Source organism: Chaetomium fimeti (assembly GCF_033439085.1).
Source record: "Chaetomium fimeti strain CBS 168.71 chromosome Unknown B0H64scaffold_4, whole genome shotgun sequence".
Classification (NCBI taxonomy): domain Eukaryota; kingdom Fungi; phylum Ascomycota; class Sordariomycetes; order Sordariales; family Chaetomiaceae; genus Chaetomium; species Chaetomium fimeti.
The window spans coordinates 859,167-880,210 of NW_026944332.1; the positions used below are offsets into that span (position 1 = coordinate 859,167).

At 57.8% G+C, this 21,044-nt stretch overlaps 9 protein-coding genes across 9 annotated transcripts; 4 read left to right on the plus strand and 5 right to left on the minus strand.

Annotated features, from left to right (window-relative positions):
* The first annotated feature begins 417 nt into the window (after positions 1-417).
* Positions 418-1,326, plus strand: B0H64DRAFT_395079 (uncharacterized protein). Its single transcript, XM_062803731.1, has one exon. It carries the CDS (start codon positions 455-457, stop codon positions 1,217-1,219), a length of 765 nt encoding a protein of 254 aa, XP_062658866.1. The 5' UTR covers positions 418-454; the 3' UTR covers positions 1,220-1,326.
* Positions 1,327-1,348: 22 nt separating this feature from the next.
* B0H64DRAFT_144762 (serine hydrolase FSH) lies at positions 1,349-2,615 on the minus strand. Its single transcript, XM_062798330.1, has 2 exons — positions 2,263-2,615; positions 1,349-2,095 (listed from the first exon to the last, which is right to left on the minus strand). The coding sequence occupies exons 1-2, from the start codon at positions 2,324-2,326 to the stop codon at positions 1,479-1,481; spliced, it is 681 nt and encodes a 226-aa protein (XP_062658867.1). The 5' UTR covers positions 2,327-2,615; the 3' UTR covers positions 1,349-1,478.
* Positions 2,616-3,108: 493 nt separating this feature from the next.
* B0H64DRAFT_474332 (uncharacterized protein) lies at positions 3,109-4,286 on the minus strand (the record flags this gene model as incomplete). The annotated part of the gene is made up of 1 exon (XM_062808046.1): positions 3,109-4,286. The coding sequence occupies one exon, from the start codon at positions 4,284-4,286 to the stop codon at positions 3,387-3,389; it is 900 nt and encodes a 299-aa protein (XP_062658868.1). The 3' UTR covers positions 3,109-3,386.
* A 1,130-nt stretch (positions 4,287-5,416) lies between these two features.
* On the plus strand, positions 5,417-6,220 carry B0H64DRAFT_395085 (uncharacterized protein). The gene is made up of 2 exons (XM_062803732.1): positions 5,417-5,790; positions 5,946-6,220. The coding sequence occupies exons 1-2, from the start codon at positions 5,570-5,572 to the stop codon at positions 6,160-6,162; spliced, it is 438 nt and encodes a 145-aa protein (XP_062658869.1). The 5' UTR covers positions 5,417-5,569; the 3' UTR covers positions 6,163-6,220.
* Positions 6,221-8,020: 1,800 nt separating this feature from the next.
* On the plus strand, positions 8,021-9,225 carry B0H64DRAFT_441773 (uncharacterized protein; the record flags this gene model as incomplete). The annotated part of the gene is made up of 4 exons (XM_062806595.1): positions 8,021-8,382; positions 8,437-8,482; positions 8,540-9,128; positions 9,185-9,225. 4 exons carry the CDS (start codon positions 8,021-8,023, stop codon positions 9,223-9,225), a joined length of 1,038 nt encoding a protein of 345 aa, XP_062658870.1.
* A 115-nt stretch (positions 9,226-9,340) lies between these two features.
* Positions 9,341-10,708, minus strand: B0H64DRAFT_144795 (uncharacterized protein). The gene has a single exon (XM_062798331.1). The coding sequence runs from the start codon at positions 10,634-10,636 to the stop codon at positions 9,497-9,499; it is 1,140 nt and encodes a 379-aa protein (XP_062658871.1). The 5' UTR covers positions 10,637-10,708; the 3' UTR covers positions 9,341-9,496.
* Positions 10,709-10,833: 125 nt separating this feature from the next.
* On the minus strand, positions 10,834-12,717 carry B0H64DRAFT_395092 (uncharacterized protein). The gene is made up of 3 exons (XM_062803733.1): positions 11,867-12,717; positions 11,500-11,779; positions 10,834-11,441 (listed from the first exon to the last, which is right to left on the minus strand). The coding sequence occupies exons 1-3, from the start codon at positions 12,358-12,360 to the stop codon at positions 11,169-11,171; spliced, it is 1,047 nt and encodes a 348-aa protein (XP_062658872.1). The 5' UTR covers positions 12,361-12,717; the 3' UTR covers positions 10,834-11,168.
* Positions 12,718-15,315: 2,598 nt separating this feature from the next.
* On the plus strand, positions 15,316-17,427 carry B0H64DRAFT_358893 (uncharacterized protein; the record flags this gene model as incomplete). The annotated part of the gene is made up of 3 exons (XM_062801661.1): positions 15,316-15,693; positions 15,763-16,836; positions 17,200-17,427. The coding sequence occupies exons 1-3, from the start codon at positions 15,403-15,405 to the stop codon at positions 17,425-17,427; spliced, it is 1,593 nt and encodes a 530-aa protein (XP_062658873.1). The 5' UTR covers positions 15,316-15,402.
* Positions 17,428-17,783: 356 nt separating this feature from the next.
* On the minus strand, positions 17,784-20,872 carry B0H64DRAFT_417096 (inositol phospholipid synthesis and fat-storage-inducing TM-domain-containing protein; the record flags this gene model as incomplete). Its single annotated transcript, XM_062805217.1, has 5 exons — positions 17,784-18,815; positions 18,849-19,018; positions 19,723-19,784; positions 19,951-19,982; positions 20,042-20,872. 5 exons carry the CDS (start codon positions 20,870-20,872, stop codon positions 17,784-17,786), a joined length of 2,127 nt encoding a protein of 708 aa, XP_062658874.1.
* Between the last annotated feature and the right edge of the window lie 172 nt (positions 20,873-21,044).

Genomic DNA, 21,044 nt, shown 5'->3' on the forward strand with positions numbered 1-21,044 from the left:
TAAAGCCAGGTATACCTTCCGTGTCGAGAAACCCTTCTCTTAACGAAATACCCCTTCTCGTAATACCGCAGGCGTTTCTAGAATGAAGAGGCCAAAGTTGAACTATAGCAAATAGGTTCTTTATCACACCTTGTCCGTTGCTACCTAACACCCATATCCCGCGGTGTCAGGCCGGCTTGGATTGAGCAACAATGGCTTTGCCAAACAAGGAATTCGCTCGCATGGAACATTGTCCAGCATTAAAAGCTCGGTTGAACAAAGCCCTTGTAATGCAAGAACAAGCTAATCATTCGGATATCACATGAACCGTACGGGCGTCAATTGCCTGAATCAACTTTCTGTTATTTATAACCGCTGACACAACGATAGACTTACGAAGCGTTCAGCGGATTCGGATTTTCCTTGCTCACCAGTTAGAAGAGGGCTCTCAGATTCAAGTGGATGGAAAGAAAGGATGGACGCTCCAACGGGTGACAATCAAATTAGCCCTGAGGAGGGACCCCCGTCCCCTACGCATTCGGATTTGGGAACAGAACGGGATTTGAGTCCGATTTTTACTCCCAAACCTGAGCCTGACGAGCTTGAAGCTGTTGAAGAGGAAATCGTTGTTGAAGAGGAAGTCGCTGTTGAAGAGGAAATCGCGTATCCGAAAGCCGAATGCACGATTTGCAAGAAGACGGTTACCAAGTGGCTGGACCTCATCATTCTCCCCGATGGAGAACGTCTGACCAAGATTGGCCTCATGCTTGAAAGGGAAAAAGCGCTAGCGAGGAAACCGTACTGCTTGGAGTGTGCCGACGCCCAGGTCTGGTACTGGTTGTTGGTCAATGTCGACCGGAGCAGAAACATTCGTCTAACACCAGCTCAGTGGAGACAGAGGGTCATCTACAACCTCGAAACGAACTTTGGTCTTGTAAAGAGAAGGGTCAATAATCGGTTAATGATGGCCGATTATTTCAAATTCTGTCGCGGGTGCGACAATATCAACGCCCATGTCGACATTCCTGGCCAACCCTGCAAAGCCTGTAGGAACCGTCCACGGTGCAATTACTGTGGCCGAAACCGACTTGGACTTCGTGGAACCAGGGCCAGAGCTATTAGATGTTCACGGTGCCGTACCAAGTCAAGCTTAGCCTTTGCGCTCCCACCGGTTGACCCGGTCATACTGCCCGACCCGACACCCGAGGGCTCCGAGGCGGATCATGAGGAGGCAGCGTGAGTCGCCGCTCTCTGGTTTCTCATCTTGTGCCAACGATTGATGACTCGAACTCGGCGTAGATGGTCTTTTAGATATCTAATTCTTTTGTCAACACAGCCCGAAAAGATTGTACAACGTCCGTTTAATTATATATATTCGTCTCGTGTGTCTTTTTCGAATTCCTTTGCCCCCTACGTGAATGAATACCTACCTACCCTGTGAGCAACCGCCCATCTGAAACAACCTCAACTACCTACCTAGGTACCTACCCTTACCTCCCTCACACGCCCGAACAAGCAGCCAGCATGACCTTCACCACCTGCTTATTGATAGCATCATCCGCGGGCATCATATGCCCGCCCCGAAACCGAATCACCCTCCTCCCATCCTCCTCAAAGAACCCCACCAACTTCTCGCTCTGCCCCCGCCACGGATCCGTCTCCCCAATAATCTGCACGCTCTCCGCCCTCACCCGGCCCCTCTCCACCATCCGCCGAAACCCCTCCTCCCTCGCCGCGTCCCCACCGCCCCGGTACGGCACCGTTCCGCACACGCTCACCACCACCCTCACCGCCTCCCCCATCCGCCGCGAAACCTCCATCCCCACCTGCGCGCCCATCGAGAACCCCACCACGCCGACCACGGGTCCCGCGCCCTCGTCGCGCACGAGCCGCTCGATCGAGGCTAGCAGCGCCGACACGCCGCTGCTGTCGTCGCTGTGGTCGGCGCCCCAGTAAGGGTCCTCGGTCGCGGCTGAGGTGTCGTCCATCCAGGTCGCGAAGGGCCCGCACTCTTCGAAGAAGGGGAGGACGCCGGGGCCGGGTTTGCTGGGCAGGGGCGCGGTCGGGTAGAGCAGGGTGAAGTGGGGTTGGAGGAGGTGGGCGAGTTTGCGGGTTTCTGGTGTGTTGGGGGGGGAGGGGGTTAGTATGTTTCTGAAGGGGCCTGGGGGGGGGAGTGGTGATGGATGGGTGAAGAGAGGGAGTGGGTTGAGTTCTGAGGGGGAAGCGGGAGGGGATGGAGGGGAGGATGGAAAGGAAAGGGGGAGGAAAGGAGGGACCACTTACGGAGGCGGAAGATCTCGGCGTTGGTGCCGGAGCCGTGGAGGAAGAGGATGCTGGGTTTGGCCATGATTGTGGTGAGGGCTTTAGGCAGGGTAAGTTGGTTGCGCGTGATTACCGGCCGGGTAGGTAAGGTACCTATGATAGGCGGGTGATCTGCTTGGTCAAGCCGAAATTGAGACGGTGGCAAAGCCCGGTTGGCGCTGGTGTATGAAGACGGCTTCCGATGGCAGTTAGTTGAAAATGGAAGGTGAAATGTGTAAACTTTGCAGTGCGCCGCTCTCCGGTGTAGCCTCGACGTCGAAATGCTGACGCGAGATCGGAGAAGCTCGGGAGAAGTTGAATTCCGACTCGCTTCGCTCACCTTCTGCTGCAGCGCCACGGACCTGCAGCACTCAGCTTGGCAACCGTAAGAACGGCTGATTCAGCCCCCAAGCGAACCTGTGTTCTTTGCACGTGTGCTCACCGGCCTGGGATGGTGTAGTGGAAAGCAATGGGAAAACTAAAAGGTGGGTGATGCTGGGATCAAACGACGGAATATGCGCTATTGTTTCCGCCCGGACTTCTCTACAAGACTAATAATTGACTGGTAGCAATATCGCTCGGGAGGTTGACCTGCCGTGGAACTGGAACTTGGCTGGGGCCACAATGGTTACACCTGCCAGAGACTAGAATCGGGAGGCTAGCTCAATGTCGAAAGGGGTTGACATCTGTGTCTTTCCCACTGCATCCACTCTCTTATTACCCCTACCATGGTAATATGGGGCCAGTACTCGCACGTCTCTGTCAAACACATCCTTACCTGTTTACTTGGGGTCTCTTCCTGGTGCTGTTTGGATTCTGGTGCGTCCAGGATCTCCTACACGATGAAGGGACCCTCGCATCCCTTCTTGTGATCTGATCTCGCCACGACGGTTTCGACATAACGTTGACAAACTACAGCGTCCCCAGAACAGCGCTTCCCCGTTCCCCGACCGCATACCTTCCGTGTTTCACCAGATGCCGCTGGGTTCCGGAACTGCCACAACCACCCAGATGTTTTCTTACACCCTAAACAGCGGGACCAAGAATGCGGCGGGTTCCTTTGCAACTGCTAACAAACAGCACGCCGTTCAATTACCCTCAGCTTTCTATGCTGCTGCAATAACGCCTGTCCTCGTCTTCCCGTTCAAGCGCAGCGCCCAGATGCGCAGCGCCGTAATAACAACCATGAGACTCCATCGCTCTCCCAGTTCGCCCGACTGACCCTGCCCAAGTAATTCAAGCGTAAAGGCGTGCTTGAACTTCGGGAACAACCTGCGCCACGTCAAAAACGCCAGAACCTCCCCGCTATCAGCGTCCCCCGGCATATCCGAAGCCGTGCTCCCCTGACCAGACAAACCCCCCTCGTGGGACGCCGGCAACGCAACCAACTTGAACCCGCCGTCCTTGGCAGTATCATCCGTCCCCTTCCCAACCTTCCACCACCCAAACCTCTCCCTCCTCACCATCTTCCCAGCCCCAACCTCCACCTCAAACACAAACACCACCCTCCCCCCACAAACCATCGCCGGCATCTGCTCCACCACCAACCCCCCATCCTCAACCCCACCCCCACCCCCACCCCCACCCCCAGCCACCGCCAACGCCGGCATCATAACAACACTCCTGCCATCAAACCCATAGCTGCTCGCCGCACGGTACGACTCATACCCCGCGGCCGCCAGCACCGGCGCCTTGCCGTCCCTCCCATCGTACAGCACCACGCCGGGCCGCGTGCCCAGGGGCGGCTTGCCGCTGTAGCCGGTGTGCACCTCGACGTGGCACAGCCGGTCCTTCTCGGCCGCGCCGCACAGGTTGAAGCTGCGGATCTTGCCCCACTGGCCGTAGGCGTTCATGGTGGCGGGGAAGTGGGGGAGGCCGTGTCGGGTGGCCGCGGCGGGGGGTTTGGTTTTGGTTGTGGGGAGGTCGTCTTGGGAGGAGTCGGGGGATGGGTCGGGCGGGGGACCGACTGTGGTTTCTGGTTTGCTCGGGAGGGCTTGGTTGTTCATGTTGTCGGTTGGGTTGGGCTTTTTCTAGAGAGAGCTGGCTGTCGTTGACATCTGTCTCTGTCGTGTACGTGTGTGGGAAGGGAAAGAAGATGGCTAGGTCAAAGATTTGACGTGTTGGCAAAGTTGATGATGGGGGTAAGCGGCATTGGACGTTGTTTTGTTAGGTAAACGCTGACTTCCGGATAGGATCTTAGTCCATATTCACTAACGGCCACGATACCGCTCCGGTGCTTTAAGACTACTGCTCTATCCCCTGTTTAACTCCAGTGTTGTTCGTCCTGCTACACAACAGGGAGCTTGGCAGTGGGATTTTGGAAGCAAAGAGTGCATTGGTTCCCCAAAGTAAAGATGGGAACGGGAGAAGGTTTAAATACACAAAATAGATTTCCTAGGCTCATGTAAGCCCATCGAATGCCGTTTGATGCGGCAAGAGTCTACCGAGACCCTTCTAGCTTGTGATATGTATGTGCTAAGTATGCATGTCTAAGCCACCTGTCACGACTCGGGGCGCGTGTCTGAACCCACCAACCCCTGATAGAATGGATACATCGCGGAGTCCGTGTTGATCTTCGGCTCCATTCGGCAGCATTACCCGAGAGGCGCCATTTTTCACCATCCTACAGAAACGTGTAGCCAATAATCAACGTGCAGCACTTGCTCGGTAGGATTTCAATGTCCACCAGGAACAGTGGGTTTGCTACCTGGTTCATGGAGCCGATGGAGTCGGGCGAACGGCTCCGTGCGAGGGGTCCGTTAGTTCGTGAGGTAGCTTGCGGAGCCCCCGTGTTCGGGCCTTGCCCACTTGCCCGTGTTCCCCGTGGAGAGTTACGCGACCTTCGTGGCGGCCGACATCTATTGTGTTACATGCTGGAATAGACTAATCGAACGGTATGTGGTCAACTGCGGTAAGTAAACTGCCATGGAGAGGTTTAGCTTCATAGAGGTGAACTAATAATGGTTCATCAATAGTTAGGTACCGTGGCGCTACTTACAACTCATGCTACGTGATTGACATATGGAAGATTCTTTCCTCGTTTCTCTGAAGCAAGCCTTTGTTGAGTTTTCCTTGCTGTGTATACCTACAAGTACCTACTCAAAGAGAGCGGGGTAGGAAAGTCTGAGCGGGATGGTTATGACCTGGGACTTGCGTCATACCCAGCGTAAGGGGCGATATCAACCAGTCAGACGGTCATACAACCCACCTCCTATCCAAACCACATCCCCGCACAATCAACACCACAAGAAAAAGCTTCCAACACAGTAACCTCCAGTCAGTCTCAAAAATGCTACGAGTAACCCGCCTCGCACCAGGCCGACGCGCCCTCCTCCCACACCCACACCTCCCCGTGCACAACACCGCCGCTCCCGCCACCTCGCGCCCGGTAACATTCGTCACGGGCAAGAGCAACACCACCCGCCCCGTCATCTTCACCAGCATGAACGGCGGCACGCCCAAACCCAAGCCCTCCGTCGCACGCCCGCTCTCGGCATGGGGCCCAAGCACGTGCGCCACCCCTTTCCTCACCCCCCCTTTACCCCTTTCCTAGTATAAATTACCCCCAATATCTCCCAAACCCACCAACCCAACAAAACAAAGGCCCTCAACCCTCACCACGTAGGACACTACCCAAAACACACTAACATGACCCTCCTAACCAGCATGTCCACCCTCGCCCTCGGCAGCATACTCGGCGGGTCGTGGTATATATGGGAGGCCGGGCGCGACTACATGGTGGGGCCCGAGGCCGACCGGCACGAGCCGCGGGTGCTGGGCACGCACCGGGAGGGGAAGGTGAACCGGGATTATGTGAACTACGATCAGTGGGTGGAGAGGCACAGGCATGGGCGGCGTGGGAGGGAGAGGGGGGGTGAGTGAGTGAGTGAGTGAGTGAGTTCGGGAGTGGGGGCTGTGAGGCTGTGAGTGTGGGCTTGGGGCAAGTGGGGATGGGAAGGGGATGGGGTGAAGATGGTAGACGAGTGAGTGATGGGAGATGGTGTTCTGGAGGGATATGCACTGGGCTTTGGTCGGTGGTTCCGGGTTCAGTGGCAGAAAGTGGCAGAATGTGGCTTGCGGGGGATGAAGGTGAGTGTGACGGTGGTCTTGGGAATGGCGGTGGCCGGACGACGGTCGGGCTGGCTGGGGGGCTCCAAAATTGGCGTTTATCTTTTATTTATCTCGATAGTAAAGACACGGACACCGGCTCTCCAACTATTGCTAGTTGCGGAGTTATAGCTACCTACGACATAGGTACACGACGGCTGGAAACGGCTGGAACATTGGGCTTCTATGCGAGGAACAACATGATGCCTTGGAAAGTTGGGTGGGGATAGGGGGTTGTGATCAACGTGGGACTGTATCCTCTGTCAAAGAGTCCATCTTAAATTGAAACCTGTCTGCCTCTGGAAATTAAACCGGCACATTGCAACTGCAAGCTTTTGGTATCATTTTCGGAACACCGGATGCCTGGGCTCCCGCTCGCCCCCGCGCCTAACTGGATAGATCACGCCGTCTTCGCCCCCGGTCAGCCCCTTTATCCCCCGCAAAGTTCCACAGGGGGTGCATCATGCCGGGTTTTGCGCGGTCAGAATGGCCCAAGAAGCTACAGGTTGTCGGAACCAAATGGCATGCTTGACAAAACCTGCTCTAGGAGGCCCTGGCAGTTTGTTGGAGGTAGGCGTGGCGAGCAATGCTCATAGAGCGTGAGAGTAAGTACAGCCGTTCCAGAGGAAAAACCTGGTTTTCCGCCGAGAGCTACGCGATACGACTGTTCAAGGCGCATCTAGAAGCCTGATGGACGCCTTTTCGGTTCCAGGGTGTCCCCATGCCCTGGCTGCGACTGCTTCTTTCGCATGACGGTAGCTTTCCTATACCGCTATCAGGCGCCATTTTGCCGTAGAGGAACAAAGGTCTCGTTTACCCTGAGCTCCCTGCCCAGAGGCCGAGGCGGTGCTGCTTCGACTGCCTGTTGTGGTTGGGTCATCAAGTCTCACAGAGGCAAGCTGTGGGGTGGGCGGACGGCATCCAGTCGCGAGTGCTAAACTGCCGGGTATTGGGCGAAGAAGAAATGTCCGAAGGGTAAGGCGTCAATCCATGGGTAGGGGTGCACGAGCTTCTAAAATAGGATAGTGCGTCATATAGGTCCATGGAGGGTGTGGCCAATATTGATATGCCGTTAACGACGTTTAGTCTTCCTCCGACAGAAAAGGACCGAGCCAGAGTATCGTTGGGCTGTCCAAATCCCGACTGATCTCCATTGGGTCCAGGTTTATCCAAAGGAGGAAGCATCCATCTCCGGGGAGGGATGCGCACCAATCGGTTGAGTTGACGGATATCAGGTCTTCGCCCCATCAAATAGTAGCTCCCCAGACTTGGCAGGAATATAAGGTTATATTAACAGCAGTCTCGGCAGTTTTCCCACGGGGTATGACTGGGCACAGCAGCGGTCGCCTGCCATCTGTACGCGCCCGGTTCCTCCGCTCGGCACTCCTCCCCCGGGTATGCACGTGGTACCGGCAGCGCCGTAGAAGCCTGGGGGATGAATGCTTGCGAACAAGAACCCCGACAGGCATATATGAGCTGAGGACAGGGCCATCCCCAGCCCTGCTTAGTGTCTCCCAGTTCCCTGTTGTTGGTTCAGAGGTACTGGCATCCATCTTTCTCGTTGCTACGCCACCGCTTTTACAAATTCCTCGGACTCACGAAACAAACCGAAACATCAACATCGCCTCTTAGAATGCATCTCAAGGCCTCGATTGCCGCGCTGGCGGCAGCCCAGCTTGCTGCGGCACAGGAACTGATGCGTTTCGGCTGCTCGCAGCTGACCATCGACCGCATCGACCCCTTGGTCAACCCAGGCAGTCTCCCGTCGCCGCACGTGCATCAAGTCATCGGCGGCAACTCCTTCAACGTGTCCATGACCCCCGAGTCGCTCGACCCCCCGAAGGCGTCGACCTGCACCAGCTGCACGTATTCCGAAGACTTCTCCAACTACTGGACCGCCAACGTGTACTTCAAGGCCCGCAACGGGACGTACAAGCTCGTCCCGCAATTTGCCAACTTGGGCCTCAACGTCAAGGGCGGTATGACGGTGTACTAGTACGTCAGATTGCTTCGGTGGGCCTCGAGAGTTTGGTGGCTGACCATCATCAGCATCCGCGGATACCAACCCAGCGCCCGGGTGACTGCATTCCCGCCGGTACGCCCCGATAGCTCCGTTCAGAAAGTGAAAGGGACTTTGGACTAACAGAACCAGGGTTTCCGCATGCTGGTCGGCGACCCCAACAACCGCGAGGCTAGCCGGGTCCCGTCGGGCCTCTGCTTCCGCTGCGAAGAGAACATGCAGCAGACGCCCTTCGGCGGCGCGCCCTGCACGGGTGCCGACACCAAGGCGTTCCCCAAGTCGACGTGCGGCGGCGGCTGGCGCGTGACGGTGACCTTCCCGTCGTGCTGGGACGGCAAGAACACGGACAGCCCGGACCACAAGAGCCACGTGGCGTACCCGCAGAGCGGCAGCTTCGAGAGCGGCGGGCCCTGCCCGGCCAGCCACCCGATCAAGATCCCGCAGGTCATGTACGAGGTCATGTACGACACGCGCCAGTTCAACAACAAGGCCGAGTGGCCCGCCGACGGCTCGCAGCCCTTCTACTGGAGCCACGGCGACAACACGGGCTACGGCATCCACGGCGACTACGTCTTTGGCTGGGAGGGCGACGCCCTCCAGAGGGCCATGGACGGAAAGTGCGGAGGCGACCGGTGCTCCCCGCTCAAGAGGCAGAGTGACGCGGACGCCATCGCTTGCACCAAGGGCCAGAGCGCACGCGAGGACCTCGGCACCGATAAGTGTGAGTACAGCTGCGTGTTTGTTGCGTGGTGGGAGACAATGCTGACACCCTTGTAGGGCTCACCATCATGCCCGGCCAGTCGAATGTGCCCATGTAGATGCGACGTTGATGAGGGTTGGTGGAGGTTGAGTGTAGGTTGGGTGTGCTTTGGTGGCGAAGGTGGGATGTTGGGCGTGCTTTGGGAAGCGTTCTCTCTTCTTGTTGCCGCGGAGCCTGTCCGTGGTCAGACTCTTAGTTAGGAGAGGGCATATCTTTACGTTGGCTTGTACCTACCAATTTGTCTGATAGCCGAATCCTTGCACTTCCCACCCTCGAGGCAATCCTTTGTAGGCTCTTGCGTATCCACTACGAGAAGGTCCAGAGCGCGTTCACACAACCAGACTGTTGAACTCAAGTTCGGAACCAGTCATCTCCTTAGGAGTCACCCGCCTTACCCAATACCCGGCGTCCAGCCGCCCACGCCTTCGAGATGGTCCCACTGGCCTCCAAAACTGCAACCACATGCCCTGGTTCACCTCGACCTTCTCAGCCCTCGCGCTCTCCTCCCCCATCACACGATCAAACGCGGCATGCCCCATCGCAAGCACACACTCCCCCAGCTGCGCCCCAAAGTCCCTCACAACCCCATCCATCGCCTCCAACAGACACTCCCTCACCGCCCCCGGATCCAGCGGCGCCCGTTCCCCCCTCCCCCAATGCACATGCCCACGCTCCAGCGCGCCCTCCACGAGCACCATCAACCCCACCAGCGCCGGAAACGCGCGCGGCAGCCTCCCCAACAGCACCCGATACGCCGGCAGCCCGGGCTCGATGCCCAAATGGTCCTCCGCATAATCCCACACGCTCTCCTCCGTCACGCGGTACACCAGCCTCCTCACCGCGCCCGTCCTCTCCGCCGGCAGCAAGCGCGGAGTATACAGCACGACCGACCCGGTCCCGACATGGAACCTATTCCCGGCATACAGCACATCCACAACCTCGCGATACGCCAACCTGCACGCACACAACAACCCCAACACCTCGGCCCCAACACCGCACGACGTGTCCGGGAAGAGGTGGCAGGCCGTCGGCGGCGGCCCGCCCCAGCCGCAGCGGTCGGCGAGGGGCTGGGCGGCCGGGTGGCGGTGGCAGGTGGAGGCGCGCCAGTGCCAGCGGCGGGCCGAGTGCAGGGAGGCGCCCGCGGTGGAGTGCGGGGTGGACGTCTCGGCCGCCGTGTACCGCATGTCGAGGTGCATCTCGCGGCCGGCGAGCACGAGCTGGTAGATCTGGTGGCGGATCTCGGGGGGCAGGCGGAAGAAGGGGGAGGTCGGCTGTTGCGGGTGGGCTGGGGTTGGGGTGAGCGGGCGGCGGGGGTAGGGGAGGGTGGGGAGGTCGGCGAGGGCGTGGTTGGGGGGGAAGGGGATTAGTGTGGTCGGTGGTGGTTCGTCGGGGTTGCCATGTTGTTGTTGTGGTTGTTGCTGTCGGCGGTTGATGAGTTTTTTATTTAGGACTTGGCGAATGAAGCCCATGATGGTGGTTTGGGTTGTGATGTGCTGCGATGAGGCGCGAGTTGTGAGGTGAAACCGAGATTGAACGAGCGAAGTTTTTGGGCGATCTCCGAAACTGACACTGTGCAGATTCCCCTGTAGGTCACGTGGAAGGGAAGCACCAGCCAATTGCTGCGCCTCGAAGAACCATTCTGAGTGTCAGTGCGCCGTACGTATACTGTGGCACAAACATGGAAGTCACTCTCCCACGCCAATTCTTGATCGTCGCTGCAGTTTCCATGCCACCCGCGCAGTCGACTTTCCCACTCGCTGAGCCGGGAAAGCAAGGGTTTCCGTACCAAAACCAGCCTTGACACATAATTTCAGAGCGCAAGGCTCTTCGAGCGGCCATCTAATACTTGGTGGTAATCCAAACCGGTTCACAGCCTGAGCCGGATCGTTGTTGGCCGAGTCCTCGCTGCTTGGCCTCCAGGAACAGGCGAGAAACAATAGGTACCGAGGTAGTCATGGATACAATACCCTAAGATAAGTACGGCGCACTTACCCCCGACTTTCATCCACCTCGTACATCCACGGGTAACTTCCCGTCATCCTTGTCCGTATCCCAAAATCCACAACCCTCGACTTCCCCATCTACCGCGTTCGGGAATCTGGTTTCGCCCATTGGACGGTTGGCCATCCACCGGAGCATCTGATAGGCGTCAGTCGTGGGTTCATCGCTTCGAAAGTCGAGCAGGCGGGATTGTCGTAGCACGAGGGACTTCCCGTGGCAATGAAACTGTGAGACCCGGCCAAGGTTGTCGTGCTGGAAGGAGAACACAATCGCCTGTATTGCGATTAGCTTAACTCCCCAGGCAAGTGGTTGTCAAAGGCATGGAGTTTACGGGTAAGGTGTGGTGCCGGCAGAAGTGGTCGAGGCGAAATTGGAGCTTCAGGAGCGCGACCGCAGCGACAACCTCGCTGCGTAAGACCTCACCTTCGCCGGATTCCGCCGCGTCTACCACCGTGCCCCCAATGTGTGGCATGTCGGCAAAACGGTCTTCAATCAGGAATGCCCTGTTCACGTCGAACGTATAGAACCGAGCCGGCCTCCCAACCCGCACAGACCCATGGTGACCTGGGAGACTCGAGTTGCCCCATTCATCAGGAATGAGGTGCCAAGAACTAGGAGCCCAGGAATCAGCATCTACTTAGGTAGGGAGGTAGTCAGGTAAACCCCAGTGCCTTCTAGGGTCCGGCGTTGCGACTCACGCCAGGTAACGCCAGCATGAACCGTCCCAAACACCCCGATTGGGCGATTCATCAGGACCGCTCCCACCCATCACCTCCTCACACCACTCTAGCCTGCGCTCCGCATCCGTCATAGGAGTACAGAGTGGGTGAAAGTCCTCGGGATCGTGGGGCCCCGGTTCTTCTCCCCACACAAATTCACTGTAGGAACCTCGTCGACATCTCTTTCGCCACTCCGGGTACTCGGTGCGATCCGGGTAAGCGTCGGCAAGGAAGTCAGAAGTCTTTTGCCGCGTCTCTTCTAGTGTAAAGCGAGGGCAGAAAAAGCGGGGGCCAAAGTCAACACGTTTTTCTTCAATGTCGAGAGGCTCTGCCTTTCGAATATTCAGCGAGGCAAGGCGCTCGTTGTCGATGACATAGACATCATCGCCAAACCTATTGATTTCCTCAAGCATACCGTCAAGAAACTCAATACAGAGACGTCCGAGCTTTGCTGTCTGGTCTTTGTCCTCCATCACGGTATCTTAGGAGGAGGGGCAGATGGAAAGTAAAATGACTTGGGGAAGTTGAAGCTGTTCCATTGACGTGGCAATCAACGCGTCGGGGCGCCGACGTCTCAGCGCCAAGCAAGCGAGTCAAACCACCGAAACAACCAATAAGAATAATGGTTCTCACTTTGAAGTGTGATCAAGTGTAGGCAGCGGACTTGCTTCATGTGGCCTGCGCGACCTTTTGCCCTGCTTCAGTGGCGTTGCAGTGTGTGCAACTGAATATGTACCATTGGTCCTACGCGGGTTCAAGCCAGGTCAGTGAGACGGGATTCAGGCCAGTGGCCCCTGAAGAAAATGGAAGGCCACCACTGGAAAACCCATGCTTCCCCACTTCTAGTACAGGACCGATGGAGGGTTCATGGAGGTCCCACTCAGCTTGAACATTTGGCATGAAGGTTGCCAGACTGGCACCTGCCAACCTTCGGGGCCCGGAAACTAAGAAGCTGAACTCCCGTCTCAGTGAGATGTCGACCAAACCTCGACTGTATGTACACCGGAGGAACACATGAAACGAAAGTCAGCCGGAAACCCAAAACACCTGTATTCACGTACGCAATTTCTTTTGTTTCACGCGATTTATTTTAATTTATTTGCCTTCCTCGATATCGTCCATTTCATTTGGTTGGTTTCTTTTCCTTCCATAGGAGGGGGGCTTTTTTGAGCCAGAAAGTGTCTCGCAAAACAACTTCCAGCATGGAATCCCCAACGACAGGAGGCAAACACCTCCCCGACCATTCCAAGAGCAGCGCAGCTAAACCACAGCAATCCCCCCTTGGAGGAATGAAAACGGTACCTTCCGCCCTTGTACTCCAGTTCTAAGTTGCATCATACAGCCGACCCAGTACGTGTGTATCTTCTTTTGAGGGTGTGGGCCGAAACGAAGCGACCGATTCTGAGACCAGCCAGCTTTTGATTTCGGTGCCTTATTTTGCCTCGCCACATCAGAAGCGCAGCCATCGGCCATCTCGTGCTGTCTGGCTGTGCGTGATTCCGCCCGCAACAACGACAGGGGGGCTCGATGCTGTCCTCAAAACGAAGATGAAGTGTCGTGACCAATGGCCCCGAGGCCCACAGTTCGGTGCGTCCGATCATCGGGTGCATCACCCACCAGGCGGGCCCACGGAAAAGTACATCAAACATGCCCGAAAGGGGTCGCCGCCAGCGTAGGCGTTTACCCTTGCCTGCCAGGTCAATCATTCAGGGCCGCCTAGATCGGGCAGCTAACGAACGGGTCCCATCCCGTAGCGGCATGCGAGAGATTCCCAGAACGGAAGCGTGGGGAGGCCCGGTAATCGCAGAGTTTTTATGGCTCTCGGTTAGAATGTGACACCTCCCTTGTTTGCTACAGAGCCAGTGCAGGACTGACGTCCGAAATGCCGCTGTAGTTCGTGGCGTTCATGGCTTTATGCCGCCGATGCCCTAGTACAACCGACTACCGACGTATCTTACACAAGATTCATGCATGGCGCTGTTGCAGGGCCCGATGCCTCTGCAGAAAAGCATCGCCCACCCCCCCGGGCCCCAATCGGCGTTGCTGGTCTCCTGGTCAGTCGCCCAGAACCGGGGGAGACGGTCCTGTCAGCGCCTCGGCGATTGCTTTTGCGCTGCGGCATCATCTGAGGCTTGCATGAGATCGACAGCCCCGACCAGATACCCGAATCGCAGATATGCAACTCCCCCAGATTGGATGTGTGGGGGGAGGGGAGAAACTCACAAGCGGCAGGCCCCCTAGACCCAAGGTCTGAACCAATGACGTTGGCACTGGTGCAGTCAAACGCCCTCTCTGCCAACGCCCCGATCCTTGGATCCCAATCATTGGCTATCCACGTGGGTGGAATTCCTGGTCGTTGCCGAAACAGTTCCAGATATACGTGGCTAGCCGCGACAGCCTCTGCTGCGCGATATCTGAACCCATGCTCGGGCTCGCCACCCGCCTCACTGTGCGTCTGACATGCAAGCAGGGGCGGGGTGCGTTTACACTCAGATCAAACCAGTTCGGCCCCTGGCGCCGTTGCTTTCGCAGGCCAGAGAAATATGATATCGCGGTCTCGTCCGTCCCCAGCTAGACTTTCAGAGTCCAAGAGGCCCGGGGAAGGACAGCCGGGCCGACGTTTGCACCCCATACCCAAAAGAGACTCCGGCCAGCGGATATATCCCGCGCGGGAGACAAGCCCAAACTCGTCCTGTTTTGGCAATCTGTTGTCCACTTTCAGCAAGGTGTCCGTCTCAAGCCTCCTCTCAATTTCCCAAGAGAAGTGACAGAAACATGAGATTGCGTCGGGGTCGAGAATGAGGAGCGTACAATGCCTCGACCCTGGCTCTGTCGAGTCCGGACAAGGGCGGTTCATCGCCACTCTGTGTCTTGATCCTCGCTCTTGTACCCTTGGTCTCCCTAGTAAAAGACTCGCATCTGCCCTCCCGAGCAGAGAAGCGGTTGTCATATTTCCCACCTTATTCGACTCTTTGTCTTCACCCGTTCCCTGCTTCAGCCTCTGCCCTGAATCGGAACCCATTCCGGAGCGTATGTGAAACACTGTTTCTTCTCATCATCGCCCTGACTTTGATAACATCGGAGGGTGTGCGGATGGGCTGAAGAGAATGTCTTGAAAGCTCGAATTGCGGGTGCTGATTCCATTTCGTGCTCCAGAGTCATCGGACCACTCATACCCAACCTCTCTGTGCCAGTCCGATTCCCCCAGGCGTTCCATCGGGAACCTACACATACGTGCATGCGAACCAAAGGCCATCCGTCTTGACCGCTCAACGGTGCAGCCCGACGAACCCCTCACTGGTTCAGACGCCTGGGTAATTCGAATAGCTTCCTGCCGAGCGGGGCCCAACGCATCATCACCCGCGCTCACTTACAGTGAGCGAAAGCAGCGGTGAGCAGACGAGAAGCGTGAGCGGTGGAAAGCGGTGCGAGCAAGCAGAGGAAAAGGGAAGTTGCCCAGTATCTAAGGCTTCGGAGGGCATTGGGCTGCCACTGGAACCCACGAGGGGTTGAGAATGTTTATCAGTCCAGACAAGCCCCGGCTGGACGTGGTCTCGCTTCGGGACAATGTCTTCACTTTTGCAGCGGCAGACTTTGCACCGTGGCTCCTCCAACTGAATCAGATCAACACGGCACTGTTCCTCCACCAACAGAGGCTCCACGACATGTCTCTCAACCAGCTGTCCCCGAAGACCGGGTGGGCCCAGACCGGGCCCAAGCCAGGCGTCCCGCAACATGACCTCCCGGCGTATGGGAGCGCGTATTTTGCCGAGACCCTGAACACAGGGGAGAGCATGTCTCTCACGGTACGTTGACTCCATCTCCACACCCTTCTTTGTCTCAGACGGGAGACTGACGTTTGGTTTACGGGAAAGACCGGAGCAGGACATTCGCTGACAGGCAATCGCACCTCGCGGTCCACCATCCTGTCCGTTTCGCGCTATCCCACTTGCACGGAACCGAGAAATGTCTCTCATCTTTCCCATGCAAGCGTCACGTCAGCGTCTGAGCTCCTGGATTCGTCTTACTGGCAGATGGTTCCCCATGGGGCTTCCACTCTTCCTCCGTTTGCACATGGCGGAGACCCCATGTGGGACCACCCACACTCGTGCATGAACTCTTCGAGCTTTGGGTATGGCCATTACAACCTGGATGTCGCCAGCGCGTTCTCGCAAACGGCATTCCGGCCCGCCGAGGCACTTCACACCTTGTCGCTGCCACCAATGCTCGACTCCCTCTCGAGCACCAACTCCAAGTTGTATGCCCCGTCCGGCATGCTGGAGGCCATGATGCTCGATGACGACCCCGACCACTCTCTCTGGCACGGCTTGCCGGGACCTCATTATGGGTACCAGAGCCCACAGTGCACAAAGACGGAGCCAGAGTCCATCAACGAGAAGACGGTGTCTCCGAAACTGCTCAAGATCCGCCAGACACCCACCCCGGCCTCGTCCTGCGAGTCCCTGCACACCAACTTTCTGTCCGACGCTCACCTTCACGAGCCGCCCGATGTCATTGACCCTATGCCCTCTGTGGAGCCACCGCTGCCGCCCATCACCCCAAAGCCCCGCAAGCAGCTCCCAGACGGGAGCCAGCGACGGCTCCGGTTTGCCGACGACGTGCACAGGCGCCACTCTCCAGTGCATTCCGACTCCGCGTCCCCTGTCCCTCAAAGGGTAACTCGTCGGCTGCGGCCCAAGACCAAGCAGATGGGGACGGAGGGCTTCTCGCCACCGCCCACGCTAGGGGAGCTTCAGCTGGCCAGGTTCCCGGACCGCACGTCCCAGGACGACTTCCTCGTCAAGCACAAGCAGCGGGGCCTGACATACAAGGAGATCCGGCGGTTGGGCGGCTTCGTCGAGGCCGAGTCGACGCTGCGCGGGCGGTACCGCACGCTGACCAAGAGCCGCGAGGCGCGGGTGCGCAAGCCCGAGTGGTCCGAGAAGGATGTTAGTGAACTTTTCTTGTCCTGCTCTGCAAAGCCGTTGCCTCTACCCATTTGAGCCCCGTCGCTTTCTGAACCCCATCCCTGTTTGAAGCATCACCCAACACACCCCTTTATTTCCCTTTTCCACGACACTGTCTACACTTCCTCGATAAACTCCCCTTCTCTTCATGACACCATCTCTCCACACCACGCCCTCTTTCCCACGACACCCTGTTCCCATACCCCCCCCCCTTCCCTTGTTCCCATAACCAATCCCCCTTCCAATCCACCCCAACAAAACCATCACCATCACCGCCCCCCACCAACCCACCAACCCCCCAACCTTCCAACCCCCCCAAGCTAACACCCCATCCAAAAACCACAGCTCCGCCTCCTCGAAGCCGCAGTCCGCGCCCTCTCGCACACCGCCGACCCCATCTCGGCCAAGGTGCCCTGGAAGAAGGTGGCCGACCACATCCTGCTGCACGGCGGGTCGTACCACTTTGGCAACTCGACGTGCCGCAAGCGGTGGGACGAGCTGGTGCGCGAGCAGGCGATGCAGGGCCGGGGGGTGCGCGGGCCGTTCTTCTTTGGGGATGAGGAGGGGTATTGAGGTATGGGTGTATGGGGGGTGATGGGGGGGTTGAGGGGGGTTGTGTGGTGAGGGCAGGTTTGTGTGTTTGGTGTTGTCGGCTTGGTGTGTTTGGTGTTGTGGTGTTTGGCTTGGGCTCGGGGGATCAGGGGTCGGGAGAGGGTAATTCGATAATCGGGTGAGTTTGCATTTGAACAAGGCGGAAAGGCTCTGGCTTGAACTGTGTGTTTTTAGAGGCTATTAAAAAAAGACAGGTAATGGCGCAAGATAAAAAGCATTTTCTATCTACCTTCTCTCTCTCTCTCTCTCGGTCTCGACCGCCGTCTATCGACACAGACCACCGTCCCCCAAACCCCCTACCCCCTACCCCCTACCCCCTAAGCCGGCGCGGGCGCCTTAACCTTCGGCACCCCTATCCTCCCCAGAATCTCCACCAACTGCTCCGGCTCTCCCCTCAGCGCATCCCACTCCGCCTGCGTCTTCACCAGCGCCGTCCCCGCCAGCACAGTCCCATTCAGCGCCAGCTTCCCCACCTCCCTCCTCGCGCCCCCTTCCCCAGGCACACTCACCCCCGCCCCTTCCACCACCCGCGGCGCAATAACCATAACCTCTTTCGTCATCGCCAAATTATAATCCACCCTCGCCTGCACCCCCTCCACCCCCCCATCCGTCCCCAAAGCCTCCCCACCCCCTTCACCAACTCCCAACACCGCCTCGCACGCCCGCCGATACAACCGCAAATAAACCGCCATCAAATCCACCCCCTCCCCAATCCGCTCCACAAACGTCGTAAACGGCACCCGACGGCGCACCTCCTCGTGCACCAGCGACCCCGCCAGCACCTCCCACGCCGTATCCCCGTCCCCACCTAAACCCTCACGCATGCGCGCCACGGGCAGCAGCTGGATGTGGCGATGGGGCTGGCTGGAGCCGGAGGCCGGGCCGGAGTTGAAGAAGACGTAGAGGTCGCGTTCTTCTTTTGTATGCTTCTTCTGCGCTCCCTGGGTGTTGGGGTCGGTGTTGGGGTTGGTATTAGGGTTGGTGTCGGTGGGGGTTGTGGTTGTGGGGGGGTGGGCGTGATAGGCCTGGATGCAGGCGTAGGCGGCTTGGAGGTCGGCGCGCTCGAGGAGGTGGGTTTGTTCTTTGAAGGAGCGGGTGGCGAGGATGAAGTGCTCGGGGACGATGGCGAATTTGTTGAGGACGAGGTTGTGGGAGGGGCCGAGGGGGGTTATGAGCATGGTGGCGGGGGGGTTGTCGAAGGGGTCGAAGAAGGGTTTGGAGGTTGGTTTCTTGGTCTCGGTTTCTTTTGGGGGTGGGGAGGAGAGCGTCGGGACGGCATCGGTTGAGGGAGCGGGCGGTTGCGGGGCGCTGGGTTTGTTGGCGAGGGCGGGCGAGAAGCGGAGTTGGAACTGGGAAGAAGAGAGTTAGTTTTGGTATTTTACCATCGTGTTTGATGGGCAAAGACGCACTGGAACCGAGTTGACATTGACCAGGGTGACCTGCGTCGGGAAGAAGTGCACGTCGCCGCTGGCGCGGGCGCGGTTAAAGGCCGTCCGTACCAACTCTGGGAGGTTGGCAGGGATCTTGATCGACCCCATGTCGTCGGGCGGTCCTGTCATGGCGTCGATGGATGTGATTTTGTGGGTTGAAAGAGAGAAGAGGGACGCGAATAGGTCATGCAATGCGTCTGTGCGCTGCCCCTCCATCCCCTGCCAAGAAGTGCCACGACAGGGGTACTCGTCGGGCCTTCAAAAACGGCACCTCCCAACCCCCGCCAGGGGGTTGGGAGGGGCGGTTAATCTGGGTCACACGGTATATCTGGGTCATTTTGGGACATGGCCCACCATACAAATTTACTAGCAAATCCATGTCTCCCAGCCTAGTTGCATCGCCACGGGGATCCGCATAATAAAATCAACTTACCCAGTCTACCAGCCCACATATCCGATTTTTATGCAGAGGCAGTCGCGATATATGCATCAATCGTACGTTTTGCATCCGTGCACTGCCCAAACCCGACCGTATCCTCGAGCTACAAAGCGTTCAATCCGGGAGCATTTCAATGTAAAATCTCCTCTCCTAACTGCAACTTTATTAGATATATCTAAAACATAGTAGCAAGCTTCTAGAAAGAAGAAATTTCTAAGGAAGTATTAATTAATAACGATGGCGGTCTGAAAACTTTGACTTGTATCTGACGGGGTAATTGGTAAAATGCGGGAGACTTCCATTTTGGTGGGGATTGCTAGTAAATTCAAGTCCCTGTAAAAATGACCCAGATATACCGTGTGACCCAGATTAACCGCCCCGACTAACCCCCTGGCGGGGGTTGGGAGGTGCCGTTTTTGAAGGCCCGACGAGTACCTTCGCAATGAAAGCTGCTCATCAGGGCAGTTTTGACTTGACATGTCCCAAATCTATTATGTCGCCGGTCTATCATGTAAGTAATCTGCACTCCAATCGCTAATCCAAGCCTAAATCCCCGGAAGCCCAACGATGCCGCGCACCGCAGGAACCCATCGCGGGACGACGTAGGTGATGTACAGGCCAGCGAGGGCAACGAGAAGTCCAGTGAGCTGTCGAAGCCAGTTAGCAAAACACTAGCAAATAAAAACAAGATCAATCCGCTGCTCACCTTCTCAAACCACGTGTGAAAGTATATCGCCGTCATCAGCAACATCCACCCACACAGCCCAATCACCACAGCCGCGAGCTTCCCCCCATGCCCCAACGCCTCCAGCACCGTCGACACCACGCCCTCCTGCTGCCTCTCCGTCCTCTCCGCCTCGACACCGGCGCCCTTCACAGCCCCATCACGCATCACCACCGACCTCTCCTCGCCCACATACCTCGCCCACCTCACCGCAACCCACCCAACCTCCTGCAGCAAAAAGAAGCTCCCCAACACCAACAGAAACACATGCCCACTAATATCATGCCCGCCCCTCCAACTCCCCCCGGACGCCTTACACGCCGCCGCAGTCAACACCTCCCTCACCCCCACCGCCCCCCCTTCCCTCACCGCCTCCTCCACGACCTCACACCTCCCCCCACTCCACCGAAACCCCCGATCAATAATCGGCGGCCCAAAGCACCACTGCGTCACGCCCACCCACCAAGCCGTAACCACCGCCCACCTGACCCCGGCCCTAACCCTCGCCCCCAACCCGCCCACCCCCGGATGGCTGACCACGAACACCGCAAACGCCACCGTCACCCACGCCCAGCCGCGCTTGACGAACGCGACGTTCAACACGTTGTCCTTGCGCGCGAAATAGGAGGGCGCCAGCGCGGCGTCTTGCACGTGGGCCTGGCGGACGGCGTCGTAGGGCGCGGCGCGGGTTTCTGGGGAGAGGAGGGAGAAGAGGGCGCCGAAGAGCAGGATGGAGGGGTACAGGGCGAGGAGGGCGAGCTCGGAGGGGGTGGGGAGGTAGGGGGTGTTTCGGGGGTTGTTGGAGCTCCCCATGGAGCGGGAGGTGGTGGTGGAGGTTGTGCGCGTGCTGGTGTGGGTTTCGACATGCCGCGTGGCGGGAAGGGACGGTTGGGGAGGTGGTTGTTGTTGCTGGCGGGAGAGCTGGGAGGGGGATTTGTAGCGCCGGGTTGGGCGGTCGGTGTCGGCCATGTTTGTGTTGTTGTTT

Bases quoted from the DNA above. Each gene is read 5' to 3' on its own strand.
- B0H64DRAFT_395079 (XM_062803731.1), top strand. From the start codon at position 455: ATGGACGCTCCAACGGGTGACAATCAAATTAGCCCTGAGGAGGGACCC.
- B0H64DRAFT_144762 (XM_062798330.1), bottom strand. From the start codon at position 2,326: ATGGCCAAACCCAGCATCCTCTTCCTCCACGGCTCCGGCACCAACGCC. The intron at 2,096-2,262 runs GTAAGTGGTCCC...CCAACACACCAG, and splicing joins CGCCGAGATCTTCCGCCTCC to AAACCCGCAAACTCGCCCAC.
- B0H64DRAFT_395085 (XM_062803732.1), top strand. From the start codon at position 5,570: ATGCTACGAGTAACCCGCCTCGCACCAGGCCGACGCGCCCTCCTCCCA. The intron at 5,791-5,945 runs GTGCGCCACCCC...CCTCCTAACCAG, and splicing joins TCGGCATGGGGCCCAAGCAC to CATGTCCACCCTCGCCCTCG.
- B0H64DRAFT_144795 (XM_062798331.1), bottom strand. From the start codon at position 10,636: ATGGGCTTCATTCGCCAAGTCCTAAATAAAAAACTCATCAACCGCCGA.
- B0H64DRAFT_395092 (XM_062803733.1), bottom strand. From the start codon at position 12,360: ATGGAGGACAAAGACCAGACAGCAAAGCTCGGACGTCTCTGTATTGAG. The intron at 11,780-11,866 runs GTGAGTCGCAAC...CTGGGCTCCTAG, and splicing joins TCATGCTGGCGTTACCTGGC to TTCTTGGCACCTCATTCCTG. The intron at 11,442-11,499 runs GTAAACTCCATG...ATCGCAATACAG, and splicing joins GCCGGCACCACACCTTACCC to GCGATTGTGTTCTCCTTCCA.